The sequence below is a fragment of the Oreochromis aureus genome, linkage group 2, assembly GCF_013358895.1.
Source record: "Oreochromis aureus strain Israel breed Guangdong linkage group 2, ZZ_aureus, whole genome shotgun sequence".
Classification (NCBI taxonomy): domain Eukaryota; kingdom Metazoa; phylum Chordata; class Actinopteri; order Cichliformes; family Cichlidae; genus Oreochromis; species Oreochromis aureus.
Window position 1 is genome coordinate 4,102,197 of NC_052943.1, and position 13,302 is coordinate 4,115,498.

At 43.2% G+C, this 13,302-nt stretch overlaps 1 protein-coding gene across 1 annotated transcript in view; it reads right to left on the reverse strand.

Moving 5' to 3' along the window:
- The window catches only part of gpc4 (glypican 4), a 30,260-nt gene extending 16,989 nt beyond the window's left edge, over window positions 1-13,271 (reverse strand). Inside the window, exon 1 of the mRNA XM_031751393.2 lies at window positions 12,522-13,271. Coding sequence (XP_031607253.1) covers window positions 12,522-12,678 — 157 coding nt within the window. The 5' untranslated portion in view covers window positions 12,679-13,271. The remainder of the gene's footprint in view (window positions 1-12,521) is intronic.
- Between the last annotated feature and the right edge of the window lie 31 nt (window positions 13,272-13,302).

The window sequence follows — 13,302 nt, forward strand, 5'->3', positions numbered from 1 at the left end:
CACCAACTAATTCTGCACTTGATGGACAAGAAACGATTGTTTAACGTGGTTCTACTCAAGAGGTGTCGTCAACACCTGCATAGAAGCAAAGCTAACGAACACAGCTGATCATAATCTGTGTGTCAAGTCAAGTGTCTGCACAGAAATCCCGTCTGCTCTACAAACAGACACCGCAGCACCACTGACCCGGACATCTGCTCTAAAGAAGACACTACAACACATACTGTAGATCTGTGGCTCCTCACAGGGAGTGGCAGTTTTTGGAGACAGGCTCCAGCTAACCCATGACTCACTCACACACACACACACAGCTCTCGTAACTACCCTCTAGCTTGTAAAGGATGCAACTGAAGTGGGCAATGGCTTTAAAAATTTAAGTTAAGCGGTAAAATCTTTTATGAGAGTCATTTCAAACTTAAATCCAAGCATCTGCAAAAAAAGAAAACGTGCCTGGAACAAAAGGTTTCCCCTCATCAGGATCACCATCTTCATGAAGTTATTCATCTTAGACAAAATCTGCATGTATTACAATACTTCTACATTATACACTAAACTGCATTGTGTTGATCTGTTACTCAATATGTGCAATAAGTTGTCTCTATAGCAGGGCTGTATCCAATTATTATTTTTTAACTTTGAGGATTATTCGTGTAAGTTTTGGAGATTTTTTTTTTCACCTTTATTGCAGGAAAAGAACCCAACAACCATCTCAGGCTGACCGCATGACATAACACTCAGCATCACACTGCAGGTTAGCTCATTGTTGCCAAGCATCTTCTGAAGGACCGCCTTCTTGTTCATCTTATTGGGAAGCTTTGATTTCACTCACAGCAGGTTAACAAGATGTAGAGTAACAACAACTCAGTCTGTTAGTCAGCTGACCATAAAGCGACCATCATTCACATGACGAGTCAAGGCTCCGATGTCGTTTCAGCCTCGGAGATTAATGCAGACTACAGTCACACAGACTGTCACTACTGGGAGGAAGTTGATCACTAGTGTCGAGCTTGGGAAACTCGAACACTGCCTGTGACATGAAAGATTTACTCCACTTAGAACAATGTTCACCATCCATTTGTGAGGGAGGAAGTTGAGGTTTAGCGGAGTACTCTCTGGAGTGAATATTCAGAGCTTCGCAGGCAGCCACAGAGCTTTGGATAATAACTGTGTAAAATGATGTTTCCTTAAATAAATCAAGAATTAAAATCTCTTCCACCGCACAGCTGTGAAAACACCAAACTGCCAAAATGTACTTGTCACGTGGCATCAGTGTGAGGATGAGAAAAAAAATTAATAAATAAATATGTGGCTACTGCTGCGGTGCGAGAGCAAAAATTCATTAAAATCCTAAAATGCATCTACTGCTTTTTTTTTTTTTTTTTTTTTTTTTTTTTTTTTAAACAAAAACAAAAGCAGTAGATGCCACCTGCCACCTCAGCAGAAAAACAGAGCACGGCCCAGCTCCTATTTAGAGTGAAGAAATGTCACATTTAAGTCTTTATCTGCGCTAAAATCTGCAAGATTTTGCCCAGCTTGCAAGTTGTTCTCTTAATGGCTCTCGACCTAACAAACAAACCTCACACTGGGATCCATAAATCGGAGCCCTTTGCCACCAGAGTCCATTTCTGATTACTAAACCAGTCGGGGCCTCGGGCCAATTAAAACTCTCCATTTGTGAACATTCCAAAACGCTGTCATCCATGAACATTTACCCAGAAGCCCCTGGGGAGATTCCTCAACACTGCCCTGGCCTCTGGTTCGGCCTTTTTTTTTTTTCTCTCCCCCGTTCTCCCATCCCAGCCCTGCATCTCCGGCTTTGTCTCCCCACACAAAGGCTCCCTGCCTACACCACTTCCCAGGTCACTGCTTTGTCAGGACTTCAGCTCGCTTCTTAACTTCCCCAAGTGCATTTAACAAGTCAAACCAAATTCCAGCCGCTGTTCTGCAACTGCTCTGCAAGTTCACCTGCTGGACTTTATATGCACACGTTCAAGCAAAACCTGTTAGAATCCCTGACCACTACATGCAAATGGCTATATGTTCTGACTAAAGACTGTGCACGTGGAGGGGAAACTTGTGAGGGAGCTACCGATTCAACGGGTTCAGGCATTAGTGCTTAAAAAGCCCATTTTAAATTAAATGCTCTTAAATTAGAATAAAACGGTTCAACATTTGGCCCAGAAAGAAGCACGCAGGTCAAACCACGGTCATAACTGCCCTGAAATTAGATTATAGACAGAAAGGTCAAGCCTCCAACACAACTGCGAGTTTAGCCTCTAACCACGAGGGCGCTTGAAGCCATAATTCATATTAGCATAGTTATGGGGAATTCATAGTTCAAACAGAAGTGGTTTGGTTCAGGATATGATTTAGCTTGGGGTACTTTCATAGTGTGCGCCGCACAAACTTTCTGCAACTTGTTTTACTTTCTGCAAACCTCCCGTCCATAAATCAGCCCCGGTTCAGCGGCGTGACTGCTACTCAGCTCCGTTTAGCCAGCTGGTTTTTGACATATCTGTGTCAAGTGATGCACAGAGAACAGACTCGTACATAAAAGAAAAGACAACACAAAACACTTGCGAGTAAATCAAGAAACTTTCCTTCCTACCATCACTCTGCTGGGAACCTTCCTCAACAACTGCACCATCTATCAGCACGCGTTGGAGGCAATGATTCACATTAACAACTGGTCTAATCGTTTAACCTTCCCCACATCTATCTCTCAGGTGATGCTGCCTTTGATGAGCCGCAGATTTGAAGTATTAGACCCACTGCTTTAACTACAGATTCCACCTTGCCGCTTTAGTTGGTCAGTGTTTGCGTGTGCACACGTGCGAGGAAATGTGACGCAGTTACAGCGAGAGAGAGCGAGACTGTTATGTTGAAGATTTGCAGAGACAAGCAGCAGGTTTGCAGACAAATGGAGAGAACAAGTTACAGCACAGCGTGATTATCACAAGGGAAGAGCGGGGGCTGCTTGTCCCTATACATCAGCCCTCCATCTTTCCACTGACTCATGGCACACAAATGAAAACAGACTTTAAAGGAGAAGATGAAAAACACTCTTTACTTAAGGCCAAGTGCTTTACCAGGGGACCCTGCACAAACACTGTTGTGCTGTCAGAGAAATGGACTACCGTTAAGCTTACAAATAGATGTGCTTCACACACAATACACAATGCAATATGTGCACTGTGCAAGTCGCACAAATTAACGCCCTGCCACTCAAAAAAACAAAACCAAAAAAAAACAAAAAACATCTAATTTCTCGAAACATATGAGGGCTCTTAAAAGACCTGACATGCAAACAATACATTTCATGGTTGGTAGTGAAACCCAACGAACCACTCCTAAGGACTGGGAGCTCTTTGACAATGTTTATAACAGACCTCAAAAAGCAGCTGAAGTCCACCAGATGTTGAGGCAGGACGGGGCCCGGCGAAGCCCCCCCCAGGCAGAATGAGGTCAGGTACGAGATCAAGTTTCTGGAAGCTCAAAGGTACAAAGGGGGGCAACAAAGATTCTGATATACCTGTTGGGCCTTACGAAACTGGACACCCAACAGAGGCGTTGGGAAGAGAAGCACTCACTGCCGACTGTCAAAAGGAGCAGAAAGACTAAACCTTGGGGTACAATGCTTTAATGGTTCTCAGTCATGGATGGCTCAGTCTGTTCATGATGATGTGCACCGAATGGGTCGATAAATCAAAGCTACTTGCTGTTTCAGTGATTCACAATATTTCAACCACTGGCGCGCCGTCTTGCATTCCCACATAACGAGTAATTTTTCTGCCCACAAAGCACACACTGACCAAATGATTTGCAGCCATCACTTAGCAAAGCATTCGATCCTTTTATGTGTATGTTTTTTATCACGCTCTCTTATCCGGCCTCAGCCAGAAGAACGTCTGCCGCCGTCTCCTTCATGTTTTCAAAACCTGCTTTTATCGTGGTGCGAACTTATCAAGTTCACAAAGCTATGCCGAGCAGCCAAAAATCGGACTATTGCTTTTTTGGGGGGTGATTACCCAAGGGAAAAAAAAAAAAAAAAAAAAAGACCTTTTTGATCTCAAACAATATAATTTATATGAAAATAAATCCAAGAGCGAGCAGCGCACAAGGAAAGAGAATGGGTAAATATTAGGAAACCTATTAAGCTAACTGCAGTTTGGAAAGTTGAGCTAAGTGACTGACTGCCATGTCAGTGGGAGTCTTGATGCAGGCCTTGGGAGTAATTAGCAAGGATTACAGCTCCTCTGGCCTGCACCCAGCACTGGGGTTTCAGCCCAAACACCCAGGCAAGTCCCTGGCTTCGCTCCCTCACAGCTTTCTCCAACCGCACAGGCCTCTGGTGGTGTCACACAAATCCTAATGACGATCATGACTATCAACACGGGCCATCAAGCCCGCTGTGGCTTCAGAGGAAATCAATTAACCTTGGTCGAGTTACACCTACATCTTAACCACACTCCACGCTACGCGGTGAGATGACTTGAGTGAGTGATTGGAGACAGGGAAAGGGGGGGGGGGGGGGGTGTCCACACTCCACCCCTGCAGTTTGAGATCAGCGCTAGCGACCCTGCACCACACTCCTCACAGCTGGCCGGGTGTCACCAAGTGGTCAGCAAAACGGCAGCTCAAATATCAGAAAGACAAAAAAGTGGCAGAAGCAGCAGCTTAGAAGCCTGGAGTCAACTGGCAGAGACAGGCTGAGGTGGTGAGAGAGTAGCTGTGATAAAACAACCCAAAAGCATACAGATCAGGTATTCAAGTGATCTGACAGCAAACCAAAACTAGAAAAATTTGCATTTCCTGCGAAAATGCTGTGTGGATGCCTTAACGCTGAAGCTGTCTGCTGAAAATAGCAAAAAAAACATGAAAAGTTGCAAAAGATTGCATGGCGGTGAAGAAACTGAAAATTCTGCTGAAAACAGGTGAAGAAGCAGAATTTTTTTTGCTGAAAAGTGGTGAAAAAAAAATGTTGCCATGAGCAGGATTCGAACCTGGCCCTCCTGGTCTCAAGGGGGCTACTCATCTCACTGAGCCAAACTCATTCTCACAAAGAATAGGTGGAGAGACTAACAATTCTGCTGAAATGAGCAGAAGCTGCTGAGAATTATGCTGTTAGGAGGTGAAAAGGCTGACGATTCTGCAGAAAAGAGGTGAATCAGCAGAATTTCTGCTGAAAAGTTTTTTTCTGAAAACAGCAGAAAAAACTGAAAATTTTGCTGAAAAGGGGTGAAAAAGCTGAAATTTGTGTTGAAAAGAGTTAAAAAAGTTTAACTGTTAACTGAATGAAATGTTGCCATAAGCGGGATTTGAACCTGGGCCTCCCAGTCTGAGAACGGCTGCTCATCTCACTGAGCTAAAACCTAGGTCAACCCGGCAAGGAAAATCAGTGACCCCACTGATAATGTGGAAGAAATGGGCAAAAAATATTGCAAAAAAAATTCAATATCTCAAAAAGTATAGAAGTTATAAGCACCAAAAGTCATAGCAGGAAAGAGCAGAAAGAGCAGAATTTTTTAAGATTTGAACGGTGAAAATAGCACAAAAACTAGGGAGTAGTTAAGCGCCGAAAAACGTACGGAAGCAACTTGAAGATGAAGAAAAGATAAAGAATAAAGAGAAACAGGAACTCAATAGTGTGGATGCCTTTGAGGGCATCCACACAACTAGCCTAAAGTGCTTGTCTTTATACACAGACAACCACATTTGTGTGTTTTCACAGCAGAAACTTCCTCAGCTTGTGGGTTTAAAAGCATCATTTCACGTCAGTTCACACTACAAGCTAAATTTTTAACATATTTTCATACTGGGAGACGTCTTACTGGTGCCTCCCTAACCATCAGAAGCATGCGCAAAGCTATAACAAGAAATGTGGTTTAGTTTTGGGGTTCACATAATATAAAATCCTTCCAGGACAAGCGAACAACAGTGGTAAAAGCAGACTAGACGGGAGCCAGGTGGGCTGCAAGGCAGGAAAGTGCCAGTGAACCACTTCTGACTGTAGAAAAAGAAAGAAGAAAAAGAAAGAAGAAAAGAACAAGAAGGGGAGAAATGGGAAAGACTAGCAGTGAAACAAAACCTCCCAGAGGAGCTGCAAAACGGCGAGCGGCGGGAGAAGAAAATGATCTGATGTGTCAGTCGGGAGAGAAGAGGCACAGTCGATTTTTTTTTCTTTTTTTAAACAGCGAGCAAACAGGATGTGTTAACAAGGCGTTTTTGGGTGGGTGGGTGGGGGGGGGGTCATCTCTCTCAAATCAAAATACGGAAAACCGCAAGGCCAGATCAGGATTCCCCACAGTTTGCACAAGGCCAAGAGCCACCAAATGATACAGTCATGTTCAACTGTGGCCTCCGGTGCCAAAAATGTACTGTGAGGCGCTTGTTTAAAACCTTGTATTGTGCTCAACAGGCACGTGCACTCAGAGGGATTTACTAAGTGGTGCAGGCTAGATGTAGACTTGTACATGGCCTATATGGCCAACCGAGGATGATTCACATGCATCCAGTTGCCTCCCTGGATTCAAGGAGCCTGTGTCACACATTCCCAACCACTCTCTGGCTCCCGTCTAGCCCACCACTTGTGGATATTCAAGTGGACTCGGGTACAAAACTCTGTCCTGTCAGTCAAATCTCTCCCTTTCTCTGCATGCCTCAGTCAGTCCCTCCAGTGCTCTCTTTGTTGCCGTGTGTTCCCAGCTCCGGGACTCCTGTGTGCAGGTCTTGGTGGTCCGGTGTGGAATGTGGTGAGGAGGGGGGGAGGCAGGCTGGCCTAAAAAGGGGGTGCTCAATTGTTCCCACACAGAGCATCCACCCCCCACTGATCTGTCGCTCACTTGGCCATTTGGGGGTTGTGGGGACCAAAGCAAAGGATGCAAAGCGTTGGAATTACGAACGTCGAGTCGACGCACACACACAGCTATTGATGTGATGCTACACTTGCAGCATACTAAATGACCATAAGAGAGAAACTTAACATTCCAGTGTTGTTGAAGGTGGTTCTTACCCAAAGACTAAAACAGGCTTGAATTCACAAGATCCACACAACAACAAAACCAGGTACTTTCGTCAGCACTCCCAAGCCGCTTCTGTGCTCAGCCTGAATATTTTTATACACTGTGATATGTTGATTTGCTTAGAGCAATGATAAGGCAAATGCTGCTGGCAGAGTGGAACGGGATACCACGAGAACCCCTGATCTCAGAGCTGCCACACTGTGATAGCAGGAAACTGATAAGAGCTGGCAGGCACGTGCAGCCACCCTCCCTTCCTCCTCTGGCCCCATCTGGGTGCTCAAACTCACAGCCGGGACACCCCCCCAAACCCCTCCCCGATTCACAAGACCTCATCCTCATGATACATAAACTCAATTATCCCCAAGGTGAGTCAAACAGTAAGGCAAAAGATGTTACAAATTCACTGCAGACAGCAACAGGAACTGTTATAGTATGAGTGCATTTGATCAGCAGCAACCAAAGGCTGCTGTCATGAACTTGAGCCCACATGATTTGGAAGTCTTGGGTTCACCATCAACAATTAGTCACAAATACAGAAGATTTTTTACATCCTCGTGCAACCAAATGAAAGCAACACACTTCAGCAATGAAGCCTGATTAATGCAAGTCATTTTACAAATATTAACCCTCAACTAAACACCCAGCAAGGCTGGGGGGGAGGGGGGGGCAGCTAAAAAGATGTTATCAGAGATTACTGTGCAAGCTTTGGCTTCAATGCAGGACTGTTTATGTAATCTCAACCTGCACACATTTTCAAACTAATCATTCACATATTAATGTTTACGCAGCTTATTCCTCCAGGGGCAAAAAGGACACTTAAGATAAGGTTTTTATTAGACTCACACCTAGATAGGTGTATAATGCATTTAAATTACTTTTTATGCTCACCAAGTCTAGATCCAAGCAAGAATGTGGCTTTAAAGAGCTATAAGTGGTTCCTTGTAAATGCTATGAGTCAGACTTAGATGTGTGAATTTTCTGTTGGCTGTAACCACACCTATGGGTGGGCCTACAGACAGTTTCTTGATTGGCACACCACCTGAATCCATCTGATCCCTCCATACCCGATTTTAAAAATAAATAAATAAATGAATAACAGACTTAAAAGCATGTACTTCTCTAATGTACCATTCAGGAAAGAACAAATGAAGCATTTCACAGCAAATGCATCTTTCAAAGGATGCAGCCTGCAGTTCCATATGTGAGAACTGAAAGCCAAATAGCTATGTATTTATATGGCCTGCCTGAGGTTCTTCTGCCATGGGAGGAAAAACCTTTAATTAAGTGGCCTACATTTCAATCAGTTGGGGACCTATAATATTCTCAAAGTAAACAAAAAAACATGCTGCCTCTGGGGGGGAAAGGTCTGAAAATCTAACAAGTCTTTTTAAGCAAAGATTAAGGATTAAAAATGAAAATGAAAAGATCAATTACTTAGGGTTAGGAACATCAGTGGTTTGGTTTTATGGTTTGGTTGAGGCTCTCGCTCAACATTAAGACAAACGCCTCCTTGTTAGCTAATGATGCTAATATAAACTTGCTGATGTGAGCCGCCTTGTCAGAACAGCAACCATGAGCATTTTCAGAATCATGGTCTTCACTCCCAGCCTGCAGAGCCTGAAACAAAACTTTACAAAAAATGTTGTGTTTCACATTTTGCAGCCATGCCACAGAATACTTGTTGCATAGCCAATTTTCTTTGAATTCGCCCTTCCCTATGTCATTGCCAACTAGCACCCAGACCACAATCTAAAATATGTGTTCTGCTTTTTTAAAAATGTTTTAAAAAAATCCAACTTCCCATGTATTAGGTCTTAGATTTTAAAACTTAAAGTTTGACATTTTAATAACAATTAATTCATTAATTCAATGTCTTGTGTCCCTGTGGAACCCTTGATGTTGCATTCCTCCAACTCTTTGCCATGCAAGAGATGCAAGACAGGTCGATTTCTACAAGTATTTTTGATGTTTGGACTGGTAACACTTTGCTATGAGAAGTCAGGTTTGTTGACTTTTGGCAATGCACACTGTGCATGTGATTTTAACCATAGAAGATAAAAGTATAAGCAGGAACTTTTATTTTTTAGGGGGTGGGTGGGTGCTATATTTGACAGTGCCAACAAAACTTTTGCACTGACATTTCCCACAGTTTCTTTTTCTTGGAAGCAATAACACTTTATAAAACTGTGGAAGTGATTCTTAATGACAACACTTGCCAGTTGGTTTTACGAGTCTGACCTTGAGACACTTGACGGGTTCGTTATTGGTTAATTATTACAAGCGCGAAATGCTGGGGCACTAGTCTAGTGAGCAGAGCCACTCCAATATTGGTTGTTGCACCATAAAAACTTGCAGACCGTGTGTGTGCGCCCCAGTTTCCTGCTCTTATCTTATCTGCAGAATGTCGCTGCAGCAGCACAACCTGCCATTTCCCCTAACTGTAATGATGCGGGGCGTGCTGCCACCAGCTAAGGGAGGAGGGGTAGCCCTTACAATGTGAGACTGCAAAATGTCTCGAGCTTACCGAGAGGCCAACGCGCTGAGGTCATGCATGCCTTAAGTTTCAGCCATAATGCACTGAGCTGATTATGAGAAGAGGATGTTCCACGCACTGAAAGGAGGGAAAACGACCCTCCTCTCTTTGAACTCTGCTATTGTCCCATACCTGAAGCATGATATGAAGCCTGACAGCCAGAGTAAATCAAAACAGATTTAACCAACGCCCCCACTCTTTTAAATGAAGTGTGAAGTCTGACCCTGCTTTGGGTAGCCTTTGACATGGCCCAAACCACTAAAGAGATGGTCCTATTACAGCTTTACAGGAAATGCTGTTAACAATTTATCACAGTATCAAATATAACTGTAAAGGGAACTAAACTATTATTAGCAGATATAGTCAGACAGCAAAACCACCATTTACATCCTGTGCAATTACCAGCATTATTTATCTGTCATCATTAAGGGAGTAAATCGAATTTATTTCCCATTTCAGTGAAGTATCCAACCACGGGACATAAACAAATCATCATCCATAAGACAGGAACCTTGGAAACGGGGCTTGAACCGTTTTCACGTGAGTGGTAAACGACTGATACTATGGGATCAGAAAGGAATTTACCGAGTGAGCCTGCTCTTCCTCTGCACCACTTAATTCTGTCTACGCCAAAGCAGGGTTTCCATTTCAGTTTTACGGCATTAAAACATCTTTACTGAATCTCAAGTCTGGCTTCGGCTCAGGCTGACAGTAATTTCAATGGCAACAAACATTCATATCTCCGTGCTGCCAACAATAACACAAGATGCTTGCGGTTACAAAAGGCAAGTTTTGAATCCCACCAATAACACTCATATTCCGCGAAACTGATTTGTGATGCACAAATCAAACATTTCAAAAACTCGTTTTGTGACAACTGACTGAGATTGTGCATCATTTTTAAAGCATGTCAACTTTGCTTGACATGCTTTACTAGTAATAGTAGAACAGTTGCTTTATCCATTTATCAATGTAACAAGGTGCAAGATTTAAGACTTGTGGCACACTAGAAGGTACAGAAGCACTGACAAAAATTACGTTTGGACCTTCCCAACAATACCAAACATATCAAGAGTGTTTTTGTAACTGGGGTGGGGGGGGGGGACTCTAGTGGCAGCAGAACTTGTTGCTTTCTATGGATCAATTATCTCAGTCTCTATCAGCGACAAAGAGCCGCTCATTGAGGTCAGCCCTGCCTAAAAACCCAGACATACACCGGCAAACTATTGTAAGGAAAAGCCACGTGTGTGTATGTAGCACACAAACCTGGACAAGCTTTCATTCACATCATTTCAAACCCAGGGATGCAAGACAATGAAATCTGACCGACACAGACGTGTTGAGGTAATCCTAATGACATTTACCATCACAAAGACGGAAGCAAAAAAACAAAACCCACACACAAACCTTAAAAAAAAAAAAAAAAAAAAAAAAGACTATGAGACTTGTGTGAAACTTGGGATCAAATTTCTGTCTCTTTGACAGCTACACCCAACTCAAATTCTAATGAGCCACTGTGGCCCCAAAAGAAAAAAGATGATCTGCACATCCTCTTAGTATGCAAATGAGAAAACTCATAAAGGGCTTTATGATAATAAAGAGAACATATACACACTGGCACTGGTAGTCAGATGGAATAATGCTGTGAGCACTTCGCCAAAAACAGTTATCCAAGTCGTAAAAATAGCTTTTCTGCTAATTAAGCTCTTTATGAGGGCCAAAACCTACATTATGTATATTTTTTTTTTTCAAGTGGGAAACAAGACAGAAGCTTCCCCCCCAGATGACCTACATCTATACTGTCATAGACCATGCTGAAGCCACTCCAAAACTGGCAAACCTAACTTCACCAAATGTTGCGTATTTATTTTAAGTGCCATTAAAATTAAAAGGAAATGAGTGGCAGTGAGGGGTGGGTGAAAGTATGCAGGGCACATAGGAATTTCAACCCCCAACCCCTCCCCTTGTTGCCCTCAAGGATTTACTGTAAAAGCCCCCACCCCCTCCTTCAAGGAAAGTTTCCATTACTTGGCCTTATCTCATGATTAGCATCATTGATTTGCCTTTTTGCCTCTCTGATTATTAACAGGTCTGCTTCCATTATTACTTAGCACTCTGCATCCTGTGACTGGTCTGGAGGTGGATTTAGGAGATAAACAAATAAAAATTTTAAAAAATAAATAAATAAATTAGCCAAGCCTGGAGAGAAAGAAAAATCCATAAGCTCTTTTTTCCACAATGCACAGGAATGTTTACTAAATCGCTGCCGGCGGCCTGCGCTTCACAGCCATGGGGGTCTCTACTGAGGAAGCTTGGAAATAAACATGGGCCTGTGTTCTTTCTGTGCGGAACAGAGCCTGTGTTGATTATAGCTCTTTATTGTTATGAATTACCTACAAGTATTTCCTAAATGATGACTGTGTTTACGCACTGGAGCAGTGAACTGTTGCCAGCAGCACTAAGCCAGAAGAACGCATTCCCAAATGTTTCATTGCTACTTAATAATTGAGGAAAAACATGGACCAAAAGAAAATGAAAAAAGCAGCATGTCAGTATGATTAACAACGCCTCTATATCAAATCTGGAATAAGCACTAAATGTCCATTTATAAAAGTGACCGTTTCATCATTTGCTGTAGAGGTTGTTATTTGTGGCAGTGTCAAGAAGCAGTTAGGTCGTTTTTGGCTAAAATGGAAAACATTTGTAAATTTAGGTGTGGTTAAAAGTTAGCTAGCTGTCTAAATGTCAGGTTTGGATTGAAATTTTGGAGTTAATTTCACAGATTTTAAGCTAAACTCTCTTCAAGCTAACTTTGCTAGCTTAAAAAGTTCTCTTAGCTAGGACCACCCCGAAACCTCTGCAAGACCCACCGGGGGTCCCCGCTCCCTACTTTAGAACCCATTGGGTTTTAAGGTTAAACTTGAGATATATTTGTATATACAAATATAAATAAACATGGGGCTCACCGTTGATTCCTTTGTTGGGGACGTCGTTAACGTTGAAGCCTTTGGAGCTGTAGGCAGCACGAACTTCATTACAGTTGTTCAACTTTTGCTCCGCGGTCCCCGACACCGACAACACAACCACCGTCCACACGACACACAGCGCCAACAAACTCTTCATTTTGGGCCAGGCGAAGACAGAAAAATAAGAAGACTAACAGCGAAAACCGTAAAAATGTTAAAGTCGCTCAGGTGTGAGTGTGTGCACGGCTAGGACAAAGTTTCAGCGAGTCCACGGTCGAGTTTCCTCATGGAGACGCGCTGATTTCTTCGGCTCAACAGATACTTCATTCACAGCAGCAGAGGCCGGGAGAGCAGAAAAGACACCGAAAAAACACCGTTCACGTCGGACGTCTCACAGCTACAGGTACGTGGGTTAAGTGTCGAGTTCCAGACTCAATTGAAAAACACACAAAGACGCGACAAAAAAAAACGGGGTTAAAACATGGGAAAACTTTTTTTTTCTTTGAGACTGAAGGCAACAATCACAGAGTCTCACTACTGCTTCAGAGTTTCGACGAAAAGTAAAAAACCACGGGAGGAGAGCAGGCTGTGGAAAGTTATCGGGAACAATTTGGGTTTCTTCAGGCTTCTTCTCTTTTCTTTTCCGAATCGGAGGAGGCCGAGGGTTTCAGTAGGAGAGGACGCTGGACCGTTTGCAGGTTGTACTGGGATCCAGATGCGAGCAGAAAAAGCCCTGGTGGACACCCAGGAGTGAGAGCAAGTTCCGGGGGACAAAGACCTG